At 39.9% G+C, this 27,583-nt stretch overlaps 1 protein-coding gene across 1 annotated transcript in view; it reads right to left on the bottom strand.

The window, feature by feature from the left end:
- Nucleotides 1–2,981: 2,981 nt before the first annotated feature.
- Nucleotides 2,982–27,583, bottom strand: part of ppm1h (protein phosphatase, Mg2+/Mn2+ dependent, 1H) — a 34,042-nt gene continuing 9,440 nt past the window's right edge. The window contains 10 exon segments of the mRNA XM_038705935.1: nt 2,982–4,723; nt 5,076–5,181; nt 5,184–5,226; nt 8,800–8,907; nt 10,704–10,767; nt 16,183–16,301; nt 16,512–16,596; nt 16,750–16,862; nt 23,482–23,838; nt 26,562–26,727. Of these exon segments, the coding sequence (XP_038561863.1) occupies nt 4,576–4,723; nt 5,076–5,181; nt 5,184–5,226; nt 8,800–8,907; nt 10,704–10,767; nt 16,183–16,301; nt 16,512–16,596; nt 16,750–16,862; nt 23,482–23,838; nt 26,562–26,727 (1,309 nt within the window). The 3' untranslated portion in view covers nt 2,982–4,575.

Below are 27,583 nucleotides of genomic sequence, written 5' to 3'. Positions count from 1 at the left end.
TAATCAGTCACTAAACTGCTTTTTTTTTTATCCAACCAACACTCAAAATGCCCCAAATAGTAATATAAATATATTAAGTCCAAGAAAAGCAACATATTAAACAGCTGTACCATCAAATGTCTCAGCAAATGTGTACTTGAAAAACAATCATTTGTTCTTTCAAATGATTTATTGATTGCTGCCGCTCTATTTGTAAATTTGGGTTTTGGACCGCTGGTTGGACCAAACAAGCTCTGAAGACATCGCCTTTGGCTCTGAGAAATTATCTCATTCATTTTTATATACTAAATTATGAATCAGTTTGAAATTAATTAAAACAATAATTGCCAACAATTAGAACTGAAATGAATAGTCGATTGCCAGGAAATTATTTGGCAACTATTTTCACAACTGAATTGTTTTTCAAGCAAAAATGCCAAAAATTTGTTGGTTTTGGCCTCTCAAATGTGAGGATTTGCTGCCTTTTATCATCTTACATGATAGAACTGAATATCTTTCAGGTTTTGAACTGTTTATTATTGAGAACATGAATGCAAGAAAAAGCCCATGTCAATAAATAGTATCAATAGTATCTTTTCATACAATCCTGCTCTGAAAGGAGGACCGAAGGCTGTGGCCCCAACAGTGTGTCACCTTTCCAGTACAGGAGATGAGTATCTTGCTGCAAGCCCACTCAGCATCTCCCTCAGATCTGTCCACAGGTAGGGCGGGAGTGCTGTAACCTTGGAAAAACAAGCCACCCACAGGAATGACTGTCATCGTTGCCGTCATCCAATCTGGACCACACACACGTGTGGAGAGTAGGAGTGGAGTGCCAGATCAGTGCTGGCTAACTGGAGGAGGACGCAGCGCTGGCCTGTGGGGACCAGATGGCCCTCCAGCTCCTGCAGAGGACCCAGGAGTGTGAGACTCCAACAACAGCACAAACAGTCAAACAGATCATCTGAGTGCGTCAAGGCATTCACAGTGGTATATATGTGTGTATGATGTGCTCATTACTTAATGTTCGCGTGTGGGTAGGATAACATGGATTGACCTGAGTTTTCAAAATTGATTGTTTACAACTTTTATAAATGTGTTGTCCTTAAACCTTTCCTGGCTCTCTGCCCTGTTATCCCTCCGAAAAATAGATAAAATAACGAGGAATTAATAAAGTACTATTGACCACCAAATCTATAACACAGTACTTGATAATATGAATGTTGTTAGCAACACCTGTCCTTTTCTTGCTATGACAAGCCAAAATAACTGCTGTGAAAAAGACCTATTTTAACCTGCTATTGCAGCAGGTCCATCTATTAACAGCTAATGTGCATTTTTTCAGATGTATAGAACTTAAAAGTATCTGATAATGTTGGATACATCGCTGTCTGATACGATTGTAACACTATGATTTTACTCTACCTGTTTCCAGTTTGGACCTCTGTAAAAACGGCAGAAAAACCTGCCCCTCTGCAACTATTACTAGCATAGGTTTCACCTTGTTAGTGTCACATTATGGTCTTAATTTTGTTTGAGGTATTTCCACCCTACAAAGAATAGCGTTTTGTGAAGAAATGTGATAACTTGTGTATTTCTGAATAATTTGGGAATCAAATGTTGGCTGTTAGCAGCAGCAGCAGCACCCAAAAATAAGCTCAGCGATGCTGGCTTTCAAAGATAAAGACAATCTCTATAGGGTACTGTATAAAAGAGCATGGAGAACATGCTGATTCACACCAAACCTTTGAGTAATAGGAGGTATATAATACAGGTTGTCTGCTGCCAAAAAATGATCAGATTTCCTTTCACTATTCACAATCTAAGGACTATGGAATGCACCGCGTTTAATATGATACCTCTGTCGCGTCATCAACTATGAAAGCTGTATCCTGTGACTTAATTTCCATCTTTTGTCTCTCAGGTATTTTCAAGTGTTTGGTATCACAACAGTTAGCCAAGTACTTAAGTACTGCACAAGTTTCCCCTTAACATGAGGAAGTTATTCCTCATTGTCCCACACTCACTTTCATTTCTGTATTTAAGTGTAAGAGTTGTTGAAATGGGGACGAACATCTCTTGCACGTTTTTCCTTGTCACGTTATCAAGTTGTCTTTCATCATCTCGGGGTGTGTGTGCTCTAGTAGTCGAATTACGCCCCTTGCAGCAGCCTCGACCATGAAATCTTCTGTCAGGCTATTCCGTGAACTGATACCGTTCATCCACACACACTCTGGGACTTGCTTGACACGGTTTGTCAGAGTGGTGATGGTCTTATTCTGTACAGTTTGGAGTCTAAGGGAATTTGTCCCCATTCGAGCCTAGAGTCTCTACAAAATCACTTACATTCCCTTGCGGATTTGAGTCTCCAATATCTGAATATAAAGAATTTGATTACATCTAAACAGCAGTTTAACACAGTGCAGGCAGTGGTGAAAGAAGTATGTCTATCTTTCAAGACAGAATGAAGGTGAAAAGCAAGCATCAAGGTATTTTTAGAGCACTTTAAGTAAAAGTCTCAATACCAGAGTAAAAATGTAAAAATACAGTTAGAAGTAAAAGTCCTTCATTCAAAATCTTACTTAAGTAAAAGTAAAAAAGTATTAGCATCAAAATAAGCACTTACACAGTACAGAAAGTAAAATGCTAAACGGCTAATTTGAGAATGTGTATGTCACTTTAATAATGTAGTTGGTAAAGGTGGGGCTAATTTTAATTACTTTATATACTGATGGGTGGCTTAACCTATAATAATATATTTATTATTAGTTCATTTATATTTTATATTAATAATCTATTCAGAACATTGAATGTTGAGTCACTTTCCCCATTTGTCTACTCCCACACACTTGACACTGTTCTCATACAAGTGCATCCATGGGCCAGGATCAGTCAACATATGGTATCTTGTTTTACTCTCTACAGTACAGTTAATACATCAACCTCACATCAGACACAGACACATCAGATTAATGTGGGGGAAAAAAGGTTAAAAGGTCAGAAACTGTCAATTGTTTTTTTTAATAGAGCAGAAAAAATTATCATGTAAACAACACTGTTCTAGGTTTCCAAAACAGTACAAATTACATCATTTGTTTCAGTAAGATGTACATCACTTACAATAACAGAAAAGAGAAAGAGAGAATTATCCACTGAAGACGTTATTTACATTTTTACAAATACATTAAGTTACTCTGTTCCATGTTTCACCCGTTTCAACCACTCGTACAGGAGTTGAGATACAATATTTGAGCACATTGAGTAGAAGCTGAAAAATCTAAACTTAAAGAACTACAATCTTGAAGATCACTGAATCAGGTAACACTATTGATTTTAGAGACACCAGGTAAGCATTGTCTATTTAATTGTCTGCAGTGATAGTAATATGTATACTTCCTTTTAAGTAACATGTTAAAAATCAGAGCAAGTCAGATTTTAGAGGCACCTGCTATTGATAAGGTTGGGTTTATCTAAATGGGAAAATATTTTCAACTGATACTGAGAAAAGGAGCAAAGTATGAACATGTAACTAAATAGTGGCACGGGTCGCAGGTGATGATGATGTTGCATGCAAACAGCCATTTAAAAAGGACAATGACAACATCTGTTATGTGTAATACAATAGACGGACAGAAAATGAGGAGGTAGATGGCTGATGGTGGATTAGTACAACAGAAAGACGTCTTTTTTTTCCTTTGTAAATCTGAATGAATGTAAAAGCTGGCCTACATTTAATAGCATGACAAGATAGCAGAGTCACATGTTCTGTAGCTGACACCAAAACATTGAGGGTGACTCCTCCTGTTAGTTTATACTTCATAAATGTGATTCTTCATTTTCCAAGGTTGCCATTTTTCCTTAATGGTGAGTTTAGTATTGCTATGCAAGAGGTGCAAATGAGCAAAAATAGCAAGGGTAGCATTAGGAGAACCAGCTGACATACTGTCTAGAGAAGGCTTGCAAGTTTTTTTCTCCTTTGGACTAACAATTGCACATGACTGAACTTGGCTAATTTAAAAGTTCTACATAGGACAGAGGAGGTATGATTTATATATGCAGGACATCAGTCTTCAGATTTGTTTTTTCTTTTTTTTTTTTACACTGTACAGGTGATCAACCAAACCCACACCTTGGAGTATTTACATTTTCACATTTATAAATATTGTGCATTAGTTAGTAAGAGCAATCCTGAGATGCACGTCACCATCTCATGTATAAGTGTCCATGTTCTCAACCTTAGGCATCGCCCCACAACAAGAATCACGATGGCTTCCTCGAGATAAAAAAAACAAAACAACAACAACTCAGAATTGGTACTCGAACCACTTCTGAGGCTCGTTTCATGTCTTGGTTTCTTGAACAGATTATTTTCTACAAAAAAGACGAGACGAAACGAGCTCATCCTGATTGAGGATGATCAAGGGGAAAACAGTTCGGACAGAAATCCCATCTCTGGCCAGAAGCAAATGAACTCCCTCAGCAGAGGAGGAAGTCCACACTGAAGCACTTGGGGGAAACTGAGGGAAACTGCATAAGTAAAATTGGGAGGTCAAGGCAGGCTTATGTTTCCTTGGTGGTTGTAGTTTCGTAGCTTGGCTAGTTCTGCTTGTTGCCGTACATGAGGGGAATAATGTAGACAGAGATGTCATCTCCAGAGCCTAATCTGTCATTGGATATCCTCCAGCATCGATCCTTCAGCACCCCTCGTGCTCTCATTACCAGGTCTTGAGCTGCCATTGTGTACCTGACATAACAAAAGAGATGAATGATTAAGTTGTCGTCATGGTATGGTGATATACAATAAGATAAATGGTCAGATCTGATAATAACTATGCACAGTATTTGACTAAATAAATTTGCCTGCAGTCAGATTTGTAAAAAAAACCCGAGAAAATATTACAGTGAACTAAGCTCACTAGAGAAGAAGAGTCAGAGCGCCCCATTAATAGTCACACAAGCTTTTCCTAGACATCACAGAATATTTGGAAATTTGCATAATTGCAACAAGATAACAGCGTTCATCCTCTACAAATTATACAGGGGTGAGATAAAGTTCAGCCCTAACTGGCGGCTGCAGCTGTGATGAGAGAACGTGCCTGTGCTGGTCGTCCGGGTCGCAATTTGCCAGGAAACAGGTGACTGCTTCAGCTACTTCCTGGCTCGAGAGGACATCCCACAGGCCGTCAGTTCCAAGCACCAAACATCATCAGCTCCATGCTCGCACTGCGCCAAAGGGTAAACTTTGACCTGAAGGTAAAGGGAAAAAGAGGCAAGGGTTGAGAGATGCATGGTTTCTAGGAATCATGTCAAAAAAAGGCCATTGCATTCACGCAACATCAGCAGAATGAGAAAACAACCCGTATTCTGACTTGGGAGTGTTCACGCATTATTCTAAAGGGGTTAGCCCTAGTGCTTACATTGTACTGACATCAGACTATGAAACGTCTGATTAAGCAAATTATGAGAAATCAGATTTTTTTTTACTTTCCATTCATGGTATCTTGCCATGCAGCCAGTTTTGGTTTTATATTTTTCAGGTTTTGTGATATCTGCTTCTGAAATTTCTGCTACCACAATACAATGGAGGTAAACTGAAATTCATTGGTGGTGCTCAAACAATAAAAAAAATACAGGCACATATACGTGACTTGGTAAAGCAGTGCTTTTAGCTAAATGCTAATGTTGGCATGATAACATACTCATACTGACCATATGTCCCAATTCCATCCTACATACTATCTCCATACAGTATGACCTATATACTAATCTTTTCAGTATACTGTTTATGCATTTAGTATACAAGAAAACAACATTCTTAACCATTTTATATTAAAGAAGAATTATACAATATTTACATCGTCTGACTTAAATCAAACTGTGACTTTAGAAAGACAGTGAGTTGAACTTCAATTTGGTATTCATTTGGGTTCGGGGTGTTCCTGTTGCTGTTTCACAACCATCACCAATTAGTTTGACTTCTTTCCACTGCATGATCAATGCATTGTATGTGAACAGTGTACATCAACAGGACGCTCAAAAATCAAGTGATATTTAGTAAGTGCTGACTGTGTTGAATATACTTTATTTTATCGCTTTTCCACAGTTAACACACTACATAATGAAAAGCTGCTTAAAATTAGCATGGAATTGGCATAAAGCGAATGTTAAAATGCTTATGTTTAACAGGTAATGTTCACCATCTTAGTTTTATGTGTTGGCATGCTAACATTTGCTAATTAGCACTAAACATTCTACAGCCAAGAGTGGATTGCCCATCGGGGAGTACTGGGAGTTTTCCCAGTAGGGTGCTGGACAATTGGGCTGTATTAAAATAGAAACAAAAAACTAAAAACAAAAGTCTATGGTGTGGCCGCGCGCGTGCAGCTGATACTACCTGTTCCCTTTGCAGGTTATAGGTAACGGAGGGAGAGGAGCAAGCTCATCAGTCCATTCCTAAAAATAAACATTGTTCACGAGTCTGAAGTCGAGTCTGAAGTCACTGTGTGTGCGACTTAAGTCGGACTCGAGTCCGACTCTCAAACTGGAGTCCCCATCTCTGATAATGAGACAGTTGAAACGTGGATCTAACCTCTAGCCGGGTTATTTGTGCTTCAAAAATAATGGATAAAAAGCATGTGATGAAACGCAAAGATGGTGCCGAAATGTTGGGGGAGAAAAAAATCATTCAAGGCAGATGCATCAAAGTGACTCAAAATTACAGACTTTTCTTTTGGTGCTGCTGCTACTTCTACCATTATATGAGTTACCAATCACTGAGACATTAATATGATGGCATACTGTTTTTTTGTTTGATTTGCTAGACCACAAGCCAGATCTTATTATGCACTTATGTTAAATACTACCATTTTACTAATAGTATAACTCTAACATAATATCCTAATACTAATTACTTATCTCTTACTGTACTTAAAATTATCTAAAGAATGCAGGAATAAAGTTCTCTAAAGACCCAGGGCCCCCCGACAAACGCTTTGTCCGGAGAGTGGGCTAATCAGGCCATTTTTTTGCCACAGTCCACCCCTGACTACAGCTAAGCATGATGGGGAAGTGGAATGTCACAATCAATCAAATTACACTGAACAAAATTTTAAATGCAACACTTTTGTTTTTGCCCCCATTCATCCTGAGCCAAGACTTTCTCTATCTACACAAAAGGCCTATTTCTCTCAAATATTGTTCACAAATCTGTCAAAATCTGTGTTAGTGAGCACTTCTCCTTTGTCGAGATAATCCATCCACCTCACAGGTGTGGCATATCAAGATGCTGATCAGACATGGGTATTGCACAGGTGTGTCTTAGGCTGGCCACAATAAAAGGCCACTTGAAAATGTGCAGTATCACTGTATTGGGTGGGTTTGGGGGGGTCTGGAAACCAGTCAGTATCTGGTGTGACCACCATTTGCCTCACGCAGTGCAACACAGCAGACACACTAACTTATTGCAGAGGCTGCTGTTAAAACAGCACAGCATGACACAGCGCCTGTAAGAGCGGCCATACCAGAAGCTGAATGACCTCCGTGGATCATGAGCTTCTAAGTCGTGGTCAACCTTGTCATTTAAGTCAAAGGTTCGCAAGAGTGAAACGGGCCGAGGCTCTTTGAAAGAGATGGCAGTTCCTAGACTAAATTTTAAAATAGAGGATTTCAACAGCAACAACATATCTCTGAAAGAGGGGTGATGAGCATTTGATTTCTCACCCGAAGCCCATTTTTGATCCCATGATGAGTATGGTCTGATGACTCCAAGTGTCATGGTTAGTTTATTTCTGAGACTTTTTTTATAACCTCAGAGAAACCAGTAATTTTAATTTGATATGTTTGCAGGAAGTGTTTTTCACAATCTCTGCAGGACACTCTCCCACACATATAATTTCTTTTTTTTGTGTCAAAGTGCTGACAATATTCTCCTTGTCATTTTTTTTAAAACCTGCATTAAACAACCAGGGGAATCTCTAATGCTAATACTAAAAATGTGTTTACACTCTATCTGAAACAATAGCGGCTTGAAGCATCTCAGAGTAAAAATCTGAAAAGAAATACAACATCAAAAAGGAGTCTGAACTATGACTGAACTCAGAGGGCAATGAATTAAAGATCAAGAGAATTCAGGGGCTTCGTGAGTTCTGCAATCACGTGCAGCAGATACTGGGAACGAAAGGAGTTATTTGAAAGAGACGGACAGTGAAGAATGTTAATGTGCAAATTGACCACATAGTTCATAGTGTGGACTGTTAACAGCCGGAGGCATTTTACATCGTTACCTCTGTGCTCTCGTTCTATCAGGAGGCCAAGGTTATGAGATAAAATAAAAGGGAAGATCCACCATAAACACTGGAATGCTGCTAACACACTGCTATAGATGTTGTGAGTTGCATTTTTCTGTTTTTTTTAATGCATAAATGCTCGAATGTCAATAGTGTTGATATTTTTTTTGGCAGCAGAAATGTTTGTAATAAATATAATAAATATTTGAGGTTCTGGCCCTCCAGATCATCCTTACTTTACTTTGAAAGCAAACATTGAAACTTCACTTTTGGGACATTCAACAATTTATTGATTCCCAACCTTTTTTGTAAGCAAAAAGTTAATATCTCTTGTCTAGAAGATAAATACTAGAAGATAAATACTTTCAAATAGTGGAAATGTAGGAAATCACTAATTGAACTGACGATTTATAATGAGTTGGTTAGTAAAAACTAGCCAATTCAAACGGATAAAGGATAATGTTAATGAGTAATTTCACTTTGTCACATGGTGAAGGAGGACATAGTGAAGGACAAAATTAAAAATGAAGTCTACCTCTGGACAGCAGGACAGGAAGGGCTTAATGTAGATGTTGGAGTCGTGCACTTTGAGATTGTGGTCCCCAAGACCTCTGGTGACCCCAATGGTTGCCAACACACGAGCCTGCAAAAGAGCAGAGGCATGTAAAGCACAACCTCCATTTGAGTCAAACAAAGCAACAACCAATTCAAGTGTTACTGGTTCAGCTTCTCTAATAAAGTGCTTTCGATTTCTGTACAGGGAGGAACGTAAGCACAAGTTGAACGAGGAAATTAGTCTGTAAGGCCTTCATTTGTCTGCGTATTTCTCTTTTTTGTCCTGTCTGACTTCTTTTTAGTGATGATTTTAACAGCTGTGTAGGTGTTCTGATGAACTGCTCTAATGGACTGCTGGTATTTCAGGCAGGTTTCTGAAATATATGTTTGTAACTGTGAAGCAAGATATTTTTGACCAAGAGCATTTCTACTAAATCTTCCTTGGATGTAGTTCAGACTTAGTTCATTAAAATACCGCATGACTTCTGTGAACCTTGTGTGACTTTATTGCATTCATCTCTGGTAGTTGTAGAGATATCCTGCATGACACATCCCCAGTGATACTTCACTGACGGATACAGGCTACTCCCAGTGGGAATCTTTATTTGGATGGATGAGCAGCATTTAGGCAAATAAACACAAGCTCATCGTCAGCATCTTCTAGTTTTGTGAGTGCCTAATGATCGTTCCCAGAGCCCCAGACGCCATCAAACTAATCTGTAAGCAGTACAAAACTCTTTTTGACTCCTACTGTCTGCACAGATCGTCACCAGTGCCTCTAAAAATGGCTGCAGGCACAGGACTGGGGAACTGGGCTAATTGAATCTGTACTGTACAGCGTTTGAGACAGGGCGGCACATAATGATGCGGAGAGGAGTATGAGGGCTAGAGAGGCCTGGTAGGAAGAGCCTGGATCAGTATGCAGCACAGAGAGGGAGAGAGAAGGAGACATAGAGGTGGAGAGAAGGGAGAGTGTTTCAAAGTGGCGGCAAAGCTCCTCCGGCGGAGAAGGGGAAACATCCTGGGATTAATTGTTGAGCGTTGGGGCCCAGCAGGCTGCGCGCCGGGCTTTGAAGTTCTCTGGCGTTCCTCTCCCTCGCACAAAGCCCCCTTACTCTATCTAGCCATCCATCTCGACGCCTCACTTCAAAGGGAGAGGACGCGACGTGGGCACGGCCAACTGTGCAGGGGTAAACCCGACTGCGGTTGCAGGAGGAGAGCGCTGTGGGGTGACATCTGCCCCAGTCATCAGTCAAACATAAATCTACTGTCTGTCTGTGTTAAATAGAAAACTGGAGTACGCCACTGTGAGAACATATTCAGATTTATTATGTTTCCTCTCTGACCTTTTCAATACAACAAGGACATGAAGCTGCACATCGCCACATGTACAGCATCACTGAGGGAAAGGAAACTGTCATGAACAGTGTACTGAGCTCTTGGCCTTCTCTTTTATGTTTTGTGTCAAAGTGCTGACAATATTCTCCTGCAAGTCAGTGTTTTAAAAATGTCATTTTCCAAATAACATGTGCCACTTATTGGACACTTTTTCATCTGGCTTACATCACATTTTCATCATCTAGCTCCGATGGGAGTCCCACCTTTGACCCCTAGCTGTGTTTGTGCTACATTTTACCTGCTGAGGGACATAAAAGCACAGAGTCCATTAGAGAAGACATATTTTCTGCACAGTATATTGGTGCAGGATGTGAATCCTTGTGGAAAAAGAGGTCAGGAATGCTTTCCACAAGCTGGCTCTGCCACACATTGACAGGGGGAATTGGGGGGCTGACTAATGGTGCCCTGGTGAGCTTTGATTACAGACGAGGCACACAAGGCCGTGGGAGTAACTCTGTCAGCAAGTGGTTGCCAAGCACTTCTTACCTTCTTCCCTTCACCGTAGATCAGGGGAAACTTAAGGTCATCGTCCTCGATGGTTTTATACGCCCTGCGCAGAGGAGAGAGTACACGTTAATGGTTTTTTTGTTTATGGCAGGCAGCGTACACGTGTCCTGGAGATACATCGCCTCCGCGCCCCCCGCAGGCCCTGCTGCTGAGGCGACTGGCACAGAAACAAGGAGAATGGATAGTAGGAAAAAGAGAGACTGTGAGGAAAATCCACCCAGACATCGCACAGAGAACGACACAGAGCCTATTTCTCCTCCTCCTGTTTTTTTTCTTTCTAACTGATCTTGTAAAAGTCTCCATAGCGACAAAGAGTGAGACGTCTTTGAATGTTTGGGACACTCTTGGTTTACTGTTGGTTTTCTGGGACTGTGTTGCAGTTGTGTGTCTGTGTACGTGCATGTATGTATCTAAAGATCTGGATGTAAAGCAGCTGAATGAAGCAAGAGTATCCACATTTACATTCCCCTGCTCTCAGAGCAGTGTTTAAACTTCCCCAACTAATGAATAATTTAACCTTTTCAGACTGGGCCCAGACAGAGCTGCAGTACAAGGAGAAAGACTGTATAATTCTGTATGTATTTATGCCATGCAGGTCTTATGATACACTTTTCACCTCTACAACTCAGAAACTTGCTGTGAGAAGAAACCCTGTTCTTAGCAAGCACACCTTTTTTTAACAGTTTTACTTCAGAGGAACAGCTGTGTCACTATACAGTATCAGAAACATTGCAAATCTGAGTCAATTTCCAGAAGAGCTGCCAGGAAAAAATTTTCCATTCACAACTCACACCCGGTGATACAGATAGAAAAATCTGGCTCAGTTTGAAAGCACCAGGATCAAATAACATTTAGAAATACAGGTTATTCTTTATTTTAGCCTTTGCACTGGTGGAAATGAAGGAACAAATGTTCATAAGTGTCATGAATGTTTCTATCTGGTCTGAAAAGCTGCTTAAAACAAATATCATGTTGACTCAGACCTGCCCCACACACCTTACCCAATGTTTTTCAGCTGCTGTGAAGCAGATTAGCAGGGACCAGGATGGTTTTTACATTACTGCTGGTTCCACTCAGAGAGACCATATGTTTCCACCTTAGGCGAGCGCTATACTGCTGCACTCAGCACTTTTTTAACAGTGTGCAGAGCAAGGACTATCAGAGCGAACGCAGCCCACAAACACAGAAATACAGTTAGCAGCCTGAGACTGTGAGGCTTCTGAGCAGAGAGCTGTAGCACAAAATAATGGTCCGTAGAAGACTTTCCTCACTAATGTTTGCAGTGTTCATGCTGTGGAAAAATCTCTAAAACAGCAGTTTGATGATGAAAGAGGCACTAATTAAACTGGAGCAGGTACTACTCCTTTGTATTTAAAAAAAAAGGGGAAAAGCATTTCTCCCACCATATCACAGCTTTCATTGGAGTATTTCACCTTAGAGAAGTGTTAGAGTCCTAAAACAAACTACCACATAGAGACACACACTTATTGTGTGTCATTATTTCAAAGATGTCTTATATGTAACCCCCAGAGTCTGCTATCAGGGACAGTCTCCTTTCTCAAGACTTGTGTTTACAGCAAATCCATCCTGTCAGACTTGAGATGACAAGTGTGTCACAAAAAGAAAGAGAGAGAGAGAGAGAGAGAGAGAGAGAGAGAGAGAGAGAGAGAGAGAGAGAGAGAGAGAGAGAGAGAGAGAGAGAGTTGCAGGGAAGAAGGGGGTTGTATCATCCTCTCTGCAGGTGACGAGAGATGGGCAGGAGATGAGAGGAGTGATGTCATCTCCACTCGGTACAAAGAGGGCTGACAGAGAAACATTAGCAGTGTGTAACACACACACACACACACACACACACACACACACACACACACACACACACACACACACACACACACACTTATATACACTGAACAAAATTATAAACGCAACACTTTTGTTGTGCATGGCCACAATAAATGTGTGGAATGTTGGTCCACTCCTCTTCAATGGCTGTGCGAAGTTGCAGTCAGGTCGAGACCCCGATGAGGACGACGAGCATGCAGATGAGCTTCCCTGAGATGGTTCCTGACAGTTTGTGCAGAAATTCTTTGGTTATGCAAACTGATTGTTGCAGCAGCTGTCCGGGTGGCTGGTCTCAGAAGATCTTGGAGGTGAAGATGCTGGATGTGGAGGTCCTGGGCTGGTTTGGTTACACGTAGTCTGTGGTTGTGAGGCCGGTTGGATGTACTGCCAAATTCTCTGAAACATCTTTGGAGACGGCTTATGGTAGAGAAATGAACTGGTGGACATTCCTGCAGTCAGCATGCCAATTACACGTTCCCTCATAATTGTGTACATAGAGAAAGTCTTAAATCTTTGAGTTCAGCTCATGGTGAATGGGAGCAAAAACAAATGTTGCATTTAAAATTTTGTTCAGTGAACATCTCTATGTCCAAAAAACAAGCACAACCAGACACACACACACTAGTCAACAGACTTTGTGAGGTGACATTGCGGCGGGCCTGTGTCAGTACCGGATGAGTCAGACAAATTGGTTCAACTAACAGTTGGGTTTAAATAAACTTTTTGGCCAACCTTGATGGGCTTTTGAGAGATTGAGTGGTGCATTCAGGAGCAAAGCAAGGCCAGAGTTAATCGCAGTGACCCAATGACTCAACAAGGGAAGAGAAGGAGGAGCAGGAGAAGGAGTGAAAATGTATGACAGTGATGAAGGTGTGTGTTAGTCACCCTCCTCTCTCATTCATTGTTTATAGGATCATGGGGAGGACAGACAACCCAGTAGGTGTGGACACTAAAGAGAGACAGCTTTAGCACCGTGCATTGTCATTTACCACACCTTTCTATGTGGCCTACCATCTTTTTTCATTTTTCCTTTACATCTTGCCAACCTTTTTCTTCCTAGCCTTTCCTCTCCTCCTTTATCTCTATTTCTATCTTCTATATCCTCAATCTTCTCACATTTCCTTTTCATTTGATCATTTTCCCTCCTCTTTCTCTCCTCTCCAGCTACCCACCTTCTTCCCCACCTTCCCTCCACCAGGCTGTTTTGCCGCGGTGTTTGGATCATGTCGAACACGGCCAGCCGCTCAACATCCATCACTCTGGGACGTCTTGCAAACAAAACCGCCTTCCATCCTGGACAGCGGCCACTATTATAATTTGCGACGCCAAAACCAGCTCACACTCTGGTCCAATTGGCCAAGGGAGAGGAGGTGAAAAAGCGAGGGAAGAAGACAGAGAGAGGTGGGCTGCAGACCTGTATGTCTTCATTAGAGCGTGGCCTTGATCATGGATGCATTTCAGGGAATTGGATGGCAGCTTACACCCACACAAAAACAGCATGTGGGCACACTGGCTGCACATACAGACAGGAGAGTGTACATGCAGACAGAAAGCTGCAGAGACATAAGACCTGATCCCCTGTACCTATAGAGTATTTGAAGAGCACCTATACAAGATGACACAGTTAAGTCACACCCACGCACATCAGAGCAGAGCACATCAGCTGCGCTGTCTGACACGGTACTAATTTAAGACCCGAACGTAGTCCGGGTGAAACAAGCTGAACTGGGTTATGGGTAGAACCTGATTAAAAATACATCACAGGCCGTCTGCGCTTCTGAGACAGTAAGCAGGCAGACGACAGGCTGCAGAGAGTTCTGGGCTCAATAAGGAACACCGCCGCTGACTGACCTACATCTGCCTAACCAAGCGGCGCCATAAAACCGCACAGAGGTGGTGTCATCTCTCCTCAGACACCTGCACCTCCCACTCACATACTGTATGTATACACATAAGGGTATACATACGCATAACACATTTTCTAAAGGGGGTAGACATAATTAAAACACTCCAAGTGATTAATTTAATTTTTAAAAGCAATAACGTGGTAGTATGAAAGAAATTTGAGGTATATGTACTTTACTTGAGTATTTCTATGGCTGCAATTCAAAAGCAAATAATAGGCATACATACCAAACACATGACCAGCCTTTAAGAGATAGTGTAATAGATTCAATCTCCCAGTAGTATATAAACTAGTTCAAAGTTGCCTCGCCTTAACCAGCAACAACGTAAACAATGCTGTATTAGTGTGTACCAGTAATATTTGTCCACTATAATAATAAATAATATAATCTGATACTTGAAGTACATTTTGCTGTTTATACTACTTTACTTTGTGGTGGATGTAGTATCCAAATCATGTACTTCAGCAATACCGTAATGTAAAAGTAGAGGTACTAATAGTATTATATATATTAATAGTACTGTAGTTTATTGACTGCTGTTTGTAAATATAATTGTTTGTAACTATAATTGTTTTAATCAGGGTCAAAGTCCTTGTCACAAATTAAATTCAATAATCTGCACCCTGGAAACTTCTCTACTATGTTTTCTCTTGCTTTCACATTTCCATCTGTTTCTCAGTCAGTATTTATTCTCTATTTTCTTCATTCTCACACCATCTCCCTCAATCTCTGACCTTTTTTTTTTCTAACGCTCTCTGCACTTGAAGATAAGGAGCTGGGTCCTTGCTGTGTCCACAGATCTGTTCTTCCTTTCTCACACACAGAAGCAGAAACGTCAAGGCCATCCTGGTCTCCTTCTGACAATGAAGCTTTGGATTACTTTTTTACATTGCTGTACACAGAATAAGATAAAGCTTTTTACTATTGCTATTTTAATAAGGTGTACACTGTAGAAAATAACTCAAGGAACTCTAGGAAATAATTTTCACATAACACAATACTTTCACATAATACAGGGATGTAAGAAATGTTTGGATCTGAAGTTATCACAGAAACAAGCTCAGCAAACATTAGCGGGGTCCAACCGGGTCTGTTTGTTTTCTAGAGGAGGAGACCTTTGGTATAATTCAGCTCCCTGTAAAAACCTCCTAAAAGTCTGGATCTTAAATTATCAGAAAAATAATCTTCTCAATCTCAAGCTCGGCTAGCAGCCCCTCTTGGACAGCATCAGAGAAACAATGATTTTTAATGTGAAACTGCTTTATTCAGTGTTTCTACCAGTTTTATTCACCCGGACCTTTTGTTTCGGAGGAGGATATCTCTGCAGATAATTCAGCTCCCAGTAAAAAAACTCCTCAACTATGAAAACTGTGAGCACTGAAGGAATCCTAACTGGGAGAAGCTAACTGCAATGAATGCAATGGTTATGAAGACAACACATCCCATGATCCTATGCCACTTCACAACGTCATCAAACTACGTCTTTTGTTCTTGTTTTGATGTGAGAGACCCCGTGCGGCAGAAAATTACATACTGTGCATTTAAATTATTTAGCAGGGAGGACACACATAGTGAAGGAGCAAAATGGAGAAATAAAACAGCGGTGTCCTCAGTTTGCATGGTGTGTCACACTTTTGCATTGTATTTGACATTAAGAGATTAATCTAACCATTAAAACAGTCCAAAAATGAATAAATCAATCAACCCACCATCCTGACATGGTGAAGTCACGGTACAGCATCCTCTTTCCCACCTCCTTTCTCTGAACTCTTCTCGGGAACTCCAGATGTGTAAACTCATTCCCTAATAAGTGGGGCTGCATATAGGCCTTTGATATGAAAAGGGAAAAAAACAGAAAAAGTAAAAAAGATTGACATGCCCACGGGATAGGAAAAACAATTCCATAGTCTATTAAGCTAGCAGAGAGAGCAGGCAGTGTAAGAGAGACAGAGCTAAGCATAGCCGGTGTCTCAACGGGAGGCAAGGTCAGCTCTTCTAATATCTGACAGCTGTGCTCACTTGGAAGGTTCTTCCTTACCAGGAACTGCAGTCGCTGTCTCTCTGACTCTGGTGTGAACTCTGCTGACATAGGGATGACTTCCCCGGCCCGGATAATGATAGCTCTGAGGCAGAAGAGCAGACAAAATAAAACTTATTTAAGCTGGGACACTGTTGCTCCTGCTGGCTGCAGGGCACCAGAAGGTGAGTGACAGAGAAAAGAGCTATGGGTGTATCATTGCAAGGTTACAGTCATCATGTGCATGAGTGCATCTCACCTGCTGTCCCCAGCGTTCCCAACATAGAGCTTCCCAAGCAAATAGACAACCACCAGAGCAGTACAGCCACCTGAGATGTTGTACACTGCCTTCTCCTTCTCTATCTGCACATCCTAAATACAAACACACACACATACACACCCAAATAAATCCTTTGATGAGAGCACATAATCCAAACCCATCCTCTGCACATAATCATGTTTCTAATCATCACAGTCAAAATTTTTCCTATCACGCAGCGGCACATAGCATTTAAGCAAGAACATGATACTGAGTAAAAATAATGCCCAGATACTTAAAACCTGCCATGATGCTATTATTAATTATAGCACCATAATGAATTCATTTATCAACAGCGCCATAAGTCAAGGAGCAATAAAACGGAATGGAAACCGAAAGGATAGGAGAGAAAGTTTGGAGGGGCCACTGGTTATTACACCAGTTAATTAGCCCAGATTAATTTGTTGCTAATTAAACCAAGAAAATTATTTGAAAAAACCCTTGCTATCAATTCATTAATTAGATGAATAATTAACCTGTCAGCGAATTAATCAAAACGCTAACACACATTTGAACCAGGCTGCTCACACTTGGATTAACCCTTTTATGTTTTCCATGGCTATTGTTGGATCATTAATAGCTCCTGAGGGGCCTTTAATTGCAAAACAGAAGCAGGAAGTTATCCCGGGAAAATGAATGACCCCTCTGGCACCTTCTTGGCATGCCTCCATCACTATCAACAGATTGAGTGAGATGAAAAATGTTGAACACATTTGCAGCGAGGCCATCCCGAACATGTTTTCCCATGAGAGAAGTTACCCCAGCTAAAGCATTTCGCCTTCTGTGTGCCTGCACTCTATCATACTTTCCAGTTGCACACACACACACACACACACACACACACACACACACACACACACACACACACACACGCGCGCGCACCACTATTGCTGTTGAACACATTTCTGAGTGAGAAAGCATGAGTATAGAGGATGGGTATGTATGTATATATGTATGTGTGTGTGTGTGTGTATGTATGTATGTGTCGGGGGAGGGTGAACAAATGTGTCCTTCACCCTGAATGAATTATGAATCCATAGTGAGCCATACATATTTTTCCTCGCCGTATCCCATACTTTTTGCTGCAGGCAAATTCTTTAATAATGAAAATGTCTGCATAAACATCTACACCTTTCTCCTCTCCACTTCTGCCAACTGAGCAAAATCAGCAGCAGGCAATATGCATATCCCATTCCACCAACCTAACTACCACTCTAATACAAAAACAGTTTCTGCACCTCTTCAAATTAAATGTCACAAGTTAAGACTGACAAATCAGGAATTGCCAGATTTCACATCAGACTGAAAATAAAGTTATCATCCAGTAAGTGAAAAAAAATCTGCCATCCTCTGAGCAAGTGAGAGCAGAATTAGACATAGAATTAAATATATTCTTCTGAAATCCACATTTACGCGCGCGCTCTCTGAGAGAGAGAGAGAGAGAGAGAGAGAGAGAGAGAGAGAGAGAGAGAGAGAGAGAGAGAGAGAGAGAGAGAGGTCAACAATAAGCCTCAGTTTAGCTTGCAATCACCATGCACAAAAACACAGATGATTCAAGTCGACTATAGGCAAGACTTGACGATTCTGATTCGACTATGTAAATCCTTAGTCCTAAAAAAGAAAGAGAAAGAGAAACAGGTTGAACGTCAGAAAAGATGGAAAACTGATGATGGACATTGAGACAGGTAATTAGCTGAATTAATCATTTGAACTAATTAGACAAATGGTAGCATATAAGCTGTTTTTGAGGGCAAGAAGGACCTTTGGGCAAATTCTTTTTTTCAAAAATCGGCTAATGCTCCTTTAATATAGAGCATTAATAACCCACTGCCAACACACACACTCACACAGTCACACACCTTGCCATTGTGACTGTCAATATTCATGTATTAATGGTTAAACTACTGCCCTGAGAGACTGGCAACCTGTCCTGGTTGTATGGAGCTTCTCATTGAAATAGAGCTGGGATAAAAAATATTAATAAATATAGAAAATGGATGGAAGGTTAAACTACTATTCATAACAATTCATATCACACAAAATGTGCATGCTTAATTTAGTATATAAAATTGCTAACACCGACAATAGATTGGCATTTTGGGAAATCCACTTATTTGCCTTCTGTCTGGGCGAAAGACGATTGATACCACTCTCAGGTCTGTCGCTGCTGAAGCCAGGAGACGATTAATATAACTAGATCTAGTAAGAAACAGCTACCCTGTCTCTTTCCGGTGTTCAAACACATCCCCACAACGCTTCTAGAGGTCAGAAATAAAAAGTAGAAATAGTTAGACATTTTGGGAAAAAACACCTACTGGCTTTCTTGCCAAGAGTTAGACAGAAAGATAAATACTGCCTGACTAGCCTATAAAACTCAGCATGGACCACATCATATCGCGTTTGTATAATCTGCACAAAAATTTAAAATCAGAGTCTTATCATCACTGTGAGGTTGCCAGGCAAACAGCGGAGACTCCAGGAAGTCAGTGCTCCCGGCCAAGAAATAGTCATGCATGTAACATTAGAGGTGCTGTTAGGCAGATTATGATGACATCAAAAGCTAACAAGCACATTTCCCCAAATGTTAAACTATGTCTGATAACCCAAATCATAAACTGATCCCTAAAATAATCACACGGCGGTAAGACGCCTCTTCAACAAAGCCCAGGACCCTCACTGACACAGACTATTTATCCTGCCCCATGGACACTAGATGTAGCATTAGCATACATGATTGTTATCAATGTACATTGCACATATACTTTATACTTAACTTTTAACTTTTGCAGATTCTTGGTCAATCTCCTCATTTCATACAGAGTACAGCAGTGTTCATTTTTAAAAACATCATATTTTCTGTTGTAAATGTTTATATTTATGGTTTTTGACCTTTGTAGTATTTTTTTCTTTTCTCTAACTCTGTTTATTGTTATGCACCAAAATACCAAGGCAAATTCCTTGTATGCCAAAAGACAATAAGTATCAAACCTGTTTCTGATTCTTCTGAAGATGTCAAGTGACAGTCTGCATGGTAGTCCAGCTCAACATGACCAAAAACACATATACACACCAGGTACAGGGGCTACAAATAAATGTCTTATACTGAGGAGGATCATACGAAGCCAGTTATCTCAAGTCTTATTACTGTCGCAGGCCAACCAACTATTTGGCTGATAAGCCTTGTCTCAAGCTACACATTCCTTTTTATGTTTACACATCCCTGAGTGTTTACTGGGCTTCATCAGCTGCTCTACACAAACCGGCCACTTCCACAGGAATGCAGTGAGTCGGCCGAGAGAAGAATTAAATGCGCATCTCGCTGATGAGATACAGGTTCTGTATAATCTGATACAAAGATTTAGAGTGATACCAAACCTTCCCAAGATTCTCTGACAGTTCCCATTTTCATAAAGAATGAGCAAAAGTAGAAGTGACAGTTTTTTTGTTCCAAACAGAAATGTGTACTACTTGAACTAGATTGAGTCTAATTTTACATAAATGGTCACTGAAATTTAAATACATGACAGCTGTGTGAGAAAGTAGGCACTGTAATTAGAACCCACATGTGAGGAGAGAAATGTTGTGACGACCTTGATGAACAATTAATGACAGTTAAAGACAGTTGTAGCAGTAAGGTTTGAGGTACGCTGCAACTGCAGTGTTTGAAATGGTGGATTTCAACTGAATTCCACTTTAAGAGAGAGGGCTAAAAAGTGCAGCTTCAGAGCTGGATAAATAGAGAGGCATGTGAGAGGAGACATATTGATGTTTGCGGATTACTCTGTCGTGGACATATATGTTTTTGGAAGGAAAATATGAAGAGAAAAGAATAAAGCCAAAAGAGAAAAAATACTGCATTGTACAGTCAGAATATGTACTGACTTTAGTGTGTAGTAGTGGATCATAACTTCAATATCCTATGATCTCAATCCTGCTCTAAAACTGTCCAACTGTAGTTCTATCGTTATCATAAGTAATTCAAAACACGATCTTTATGACACCTTATCATTAACCAAAAAATCTAAATAGACTTTTCAATTAATTAACTGATCAAGCATTAATCACACCTAGACACACCAAACCACAAGTATCTCCATGCACTGTTTCCCTTTTTCTGGCCATGTAGTTTGGTAAAAAATATTTAACTGCACACTGCCATCTAGTGGTAAAGAGGTGAAAACACCAGGATGCACTGAGAAATTATATTTTCTAATGAGATTGGTCTGCACTGCCCTCTGTCAAGATCTGATTTAACCCCAAGTGATCTCACCCACAATACAAATGTTAGCTTTTAGCAAATAATTTGGAAACCTAGGCCATCTTTATGAAGAGCAACAATTATTTTTTCCAGATCCTCAGAGAGTTCTTTGCCTAAAGTGCCATGTTGAACTTCCAGTGACCAGTATGAGGGAGTGTCAGAGCGATAACACCAAATTTAACACACCTGCTCCCCATTTACACCTGAGACCTTCTAACACTAACGAGTCACATGACACCGGAGAGGGAAAATGGCTAATTGGGCCCAATTTGGACATTTTCTCCTCGGGGTGTACTCACTTTTGTTGCCAGCGGTTTAGACATTAATGGCAGTGTGATGTGTTATTTTGAGGGGACAGCAATATGTTATACAAGCTGTACACTCACTACTTTACACTGTAGCAAAGTGTCATTTCTTCAGTGCACACACAAAAATGTGAGGGGTGTAATCACTTTTGTGAGATACTGTATGTGGGCATTTGACTGTTGGTGAGACAAAACAAGACATCACATTCACCATGTCCTGTGAGAACTTATGATTTTTGACACTGACAACTTTTGGTAATTGCTAAAAAGAGTAACTGGTGATTATTGTTAGTTGTAGCTTTAATCATTATAAATACTGCATCTAGTTTAGTTGTAGGTGCAACAAGGGTGGAGCATTATATTTTTGTGTAATAGTTTAATTCCTCTTGTTTTAAGTAAGTCATTTGCTTGTTTAAATTTTGCTGGCATGCATTATACTGTCTACATGGCAATCTATAATTTACTGCAAGTAAAACCACTTTCAGAACAAGACGTGTGACTCTAATCTCTCAGTGCAGCTATACATAAGATCATTACTCTTTCGAAACCCAAACAAGGACAAAAATAACAGAGACTGTTGATCAAAAGCCTGACGTTGAAACTGAGGGCAGGGACCTTTGACTTCTTCACCTTCAAAGCCTGTCAGGCAGGCTCGCACTGTTTTGATTGGCTCTGGTCTTGATCTCTTGGCATGCATGAGTTAAGTCTCCAGCATCCACTTACGGCCAGATGGCTAGTGTGTGTCACCTGCAGCAACTATAAGGGAAAAGTACATCACTTTTCCTGGCTCTTGTGCTGTTTGCCAACTGACTGACAGACACCATATGCTGCTAAAAGGGAACAACACTCCAGATGAGTTCATGTCAACTTACAGCAGTACAGTAAATACCTAAAAATCCTACTTTTGCGTATCAAATGCTAATACTCCAATGTTGGCTTGACAGCTGCATAATGAGTCCGACAATAAGCATGTTTGGTGAAATACTAACTGTTTGGAACATACTGAGCACATGGATTGGCAGAAGAGAGGTGGGTTAATGTGATTTGAAGAGTTTTGATATATGTTTTCCACTGAATGACTGAATCATTTTCAGGGTTGAGATATGTAATAAAACAAGGGTGTTTGTGCTATAAAGTATACTCTATACGCTGTGTCCCCAGGTCAACAACAGGGAAATGGTTCTTGTAAACCAAAAGCAGGAAACTGGGAGGCTTGTGTGCATTACGCTTGACCGTCTAATTACAGTGAATCAATATCAATTGACTTAGTAATTCGATTTTAATGGATGTTAAATAACCATACTAAATCCTCCGTATGTGCAATGATACTGATGTGGCAGCCTACTGTGTGAATCAACAGTAGATTGGAAATGCTGGACACAAATTGGTACAAGAGTCTGTATCAGAGTGTAGTTTTTACCAAGTTATGTTATGTTGTATCTGTGTAAGTAAATAGTAATAGTAAATAGCACATGCAAGGAAAGAAAAAAAAAATACAGATTAACTGTTATTTTTTTTCTGTTAGCAGTACCAACAGAAAAAAACCCTTTTTTCCCCCCACATACAGATAAAACCACAGATGGAAGATACAACTCTGGGTGATTTCACAGGAGGATGGCAAGCAATGTTGTTCTGGGGATTATAGGAAATGATTAACTAAAATAGCAGTACATAAGTGACATTAAAGGAGAGTCTATATTCAGAAAAACAACAGTTAAAATACTTTTAGACATCATAAACTGATAACATACTGTACATAAGTTTAGGGATAAAATGCCTAATTATAATATAGAGCTGAAAAGTTTCCTCCCAGCTCACTTTTTATGAAACTCAACTTTTAACATCAAAGTTAGGCTGACAAGATTAGGGGGCACAAATGTGTACAAAAACAGAATCAGGGACAGTATCTTTAAAATTGTCTTTCATTGTACAACAAGGGATTAGGAGCAGCGAGAAAACATTTATTTAAGTTCTGTAATTTGAATGGTGTGTATTGAATATTCATTGCACATCAGACAGGTGATCCAAGATCTTATCTGCCAAAAGGTCGGCACCTTATTTAATGACAACTTTCAGATTTCTACTTCATACCAAGCACATGCCTCTTACCATGTCTTTGAAAGCGTTTTCGATGGCTCCAATCACCAGGCTCTCCTGTGAAACTTTCTTTTCAGTAAAGAAGCGCATAGGTGGGGTGCTGGGAGAACCCGGAGCCCCTGCGGCACCACGGAGCGAGGCGGCCCTGGTGAGGGCGCGTTGGGATGTCGGGGTGAGGTGGTGATTGATAGGCTCCTCCCCAAGGCATGTGGGGGGCACCAGGTTTGGAGTGCAGATGATCTCCATCACTTCCTGAAGGTGCAGTGCGATGTGGTGATGCAGAAGGTGGGAAGCCACAACAGCCACCCCAGAGCCAGCGTGGCCATCAAACAACGCCCAATAGTGCAAGGTTAGGTCTTCAGAGCTGTCCTGGATATAGAGGAGTCAAACACAGACACATTATTCAATTGTGTCAATATTTACACCTGCGGGATGTAGAATGTAAGTAGAGGAGTTTTGTCAGACTTCACATTCATACTGATCAACCAAACAGTGACTGAAAATGTCTGTATTTTCTATGGAGTAAACTCATCCAGTGTGTGAAAAGCTGAGAATACTAGCCATGGCTTAACTTTTTGTAGTAGTAATCAATTAGAAGTTGATAACAGCCAATCAGATATTTCAAGATCTAATACGGTAATCATCTCTAAATGGATCCTTGGGCAACAGCTGCATCCAATACTGGGATTTATGATTTCCAGTTACAAGGTACAGTATATTTGTTATCAAATGTACAAAATGTAAAGACTCATCATCCAACATTATATAAGTGTGAATATGGTATAAGTCAAAACTTAATTTCTTCTTGTAGTCATATGATAAAATGCAGTGTAGTGCCCAATAATCTAAAGATACTGTACATCTTAGGCGGAAATAAGAAAAAAAAGGGAACAAAAACAAAGTGATTTCTGCTATACAAATTTGTGCCTTTCTCTGATCTTTGTTGTTGTTTTTTTATGAAATTCTGCTTGATTTTACTTCTTTTCTAAAACATATTCAAATGAAAGGGGGGGAACAACACTGATAAAATTGCTTGAAACTGACAAATTGTATTGCAACCTGTGGCAGGTGGCATGAGGAGATTATTTGTAAAGGGTCACAAGCCAAAAAGGTTGGGAACCACATCAGTGGTACTGTCTCGGTGACCAGAAGAATAGAAACCCTTGTTCGTTGGACCAACTTTAGCCCCGCGTACAGCTGCCAGAGACTCAGACAGGAAGCTGTATGGTCCAGGTGTTATGAGTGAAAGCTACATTATATTCTACTGCATTTCAATTCACCCCATTCTGTAGATGCTCAGTGGGAACGCTTTCAGGGGGACTGCACTGATCAATTCAATGAAACCCTTTGATGAAAGAATACCCTTGATGGTCTGCTGTGATGTTAACGTAGGCTCATCAATGCTTCAATCTGCAGGTTTTAATAGAAACGCCATGATGCACTGCATGTTACAAAACTGAATATTGTCTTTTGTGTTCATCCTCAAAGTGCCACCTCCACATAACGTTTAGACAAAGAGTCTTGGGATCTGCTTCATTCACTGTACTCCTGTGAGTTTGTCGCAGCAACTCTATGATCTTCCGCACTCCAGGAACCAATGGCCATGATTTTTCCATGTCTGATAAATACAACTCAATCTTAGTAATTAAGTCACATATAATAAAACGTATAGTATACATATATAAAGTAAAAAAGAGAGGGCTGACTGACCTCTACAGGGACAGGGTTTATACTGCGTATGTTCTGGTCACTGATTATAGATGATTGCTTGCACATATTTCTGCACACACTAAAGCTCTGATTTTCTAAATATACTGCAGGCAGACAGTACAACTTTTAGCCTATGAAGCAAACAAAGAGCACTAGAAAAGCTCTACACTACTCTCATTGGTCTAGTATCACTGCAGTAGTGAGTCATGAGGTACTTGCATGAGTTTGCTGTAGGCTCTGGGAGGGCCTGAGTAAAATACTTGCAGACTGAGGGGACATTTTTAGCAGAAGTATTACTTTATATATATAGATACATGTTGCCTTTAGAAATGAAATCACAAAGTTCTATATATGAAAGGGTTAGAGATGAACAAACAATGAGGAAATACAGAAATCACAGAGTGCATGTCAAATCATAAAGACAGTGAAATACAGGGGATAGACATCAATGTTTACTAGTTTAATCGTATTTTCAGCCTTCTAACAAAAAGGAACAGAGCCACCATTGTCACTGACTGACTTAAGTGTGTCAATATACTGTGTAAATGTAGTACACTGGCCTACAAAAGCAAACAGCAGTAAGTTTATTTTTATAATGACAAACACTTTTCTTTTGTACACGACATACTGTACACGTGGAAGGACTATTATTAATTAATATTTAATATTTAACTAAGGTTAAAGGCTATTTGTTTGTTTCTATAAGCAAACGTACTCGCATTTGCCTGCCCGTGTTAGTGGCTGTCAAGAGCTGTTAAAGGCAACTGTGGTGTGTAAAGGACGCTGTGCTATACGCCCCAATAAACTGCTGATGGCACAGGATAAGGGGACAGTGGTTCCTAACAGCAGGCCCCAGGGACATTCAAAGACTTCATCAACTCTTATCATTACCTGCTATTCATCAGTGAATAAATGTTTAAATGTAGACTCCAATCTGTGACCATCATTAACATTTTATCAAAATGATGGCCCACTCCCAAATAGCATTTGAATTCAAATGATAAAATTCAGCTCTTATTTGTTCTTTAAAATTATTTTTTTTAAATGTTTGCTCTTAAAAATATAAGAAAAAAAGAATATGACTTGTTAAACTCCTACACTCACGTTTTTATAAGAATTTCCACTTCACCTCAGCAGATGGCAGAAATTCTTTTTTACTTCAATACCCAGAAATCATGATGTTACCAGCACACATGTTTATCCGTCCTGTCAGTATGTTATTAATTCTAGGGAGGTAATAGATCTCACTGCAGTTGCATTTTGTTCATTCTTAACTTATCCTTCCTGTGTTCATAAAATGTGTCTGCAGAATGTCATTCAAGTTGGACACATGGAAAAGGTAAATATTTCCTAACTGAACCAGACCCATTAATTGGACTGACCAGGCACTCCCGGAGGCCTAAACCCTCTCCATTGGGCAGGGAAGACCTCCTGCGGGTCATGGGGGTCCTGTTGGGCGCAGAGCTTCCTGCAGGTCTCCTTTTGAGTACCAGCACCTCGCAACAAGCCTGGTCCTCATTTAAAGTGCTCTTTCCTGCGTTGATCACCCTGGATAACAGAGAGAGGCGACAACACACAGAACAAAAAAAAGGGACATGAACAGGACATGTTATGAGATAAAGATATCACAAAAACTGAAATTTAAAGATATATTATATTATTAAAGAAATTTAATGAGAAATATGGCATGAAACATTTCATAAAACATTAATTTAAAAGCCATATGCATTGTACTGTATACATTACAAAACCTTAAGATAAGTGTATACTATGCATGCATGTATAATTGTAAGTAACCCTAACCCTAAGTATGAATAACAAATACAATATACATCAAATTACATTAAAGTATACAAAATATATGTGCAATAGGTAATATACATCCACTATATAATAATAATAATAATACTAATATGAAATATATATATATATATATATATATATATATATATATATATATATAATATAATATATATATATATATATATTTTTTTTTTTTTTTTTTTTTTTTTTTTCATATTCTCTTCTATCAGAAACAGAATGAGTATCTTGGATTAAACTTTTCAAAAGGTTATTTCAAAGTGAGACAATGAGAGATAAAGTCGGCAGACACACACTCTTTACATACACATGTATGTCAATTTGAGACCCACGCATGTAGGGTAGAGGACCGAAAGACACATAAATACTGCATTATACAACACCTGGCAGATGGTGCACTGCTGCTGCGAGCTGCTGTAGTCATGGACAAGAACACACTGCTTAACAATACTCTAGGCGTTCTCAATTTAGCCACACCGCAGGAGATGTTAGGTCTACAGTATCTCTATTAAAACTGTGCATATAGTAGCTTTTGAAATTAGAGCTAGACAAGCAAGAGGCACGCAGGACCTTTTTTGTGGAA

This window comes from Micropterus salmoides, unplaced genomic scaffold (genome assembly GCF_014851395.1).
Source record: "Micropterus salmoides isolate LMB-PRFRI ecotype aquatic unplaced genomic scaffold, ASM1485139v1 Ms_hic_scaffold_8, whole genome shotgun sequence".
In the NCBI taxonomy this organism is placed as follows: domain Eukaryota; kingdom Metazoa; phylum Chordata; class Actinopteri; order Centrarchiformes; family Centrarchidae; genus Micropterus; species Micropterus salmoides.
This window is presented reverse-complemented; position numbering and strand designations above follow the sequence as displayed.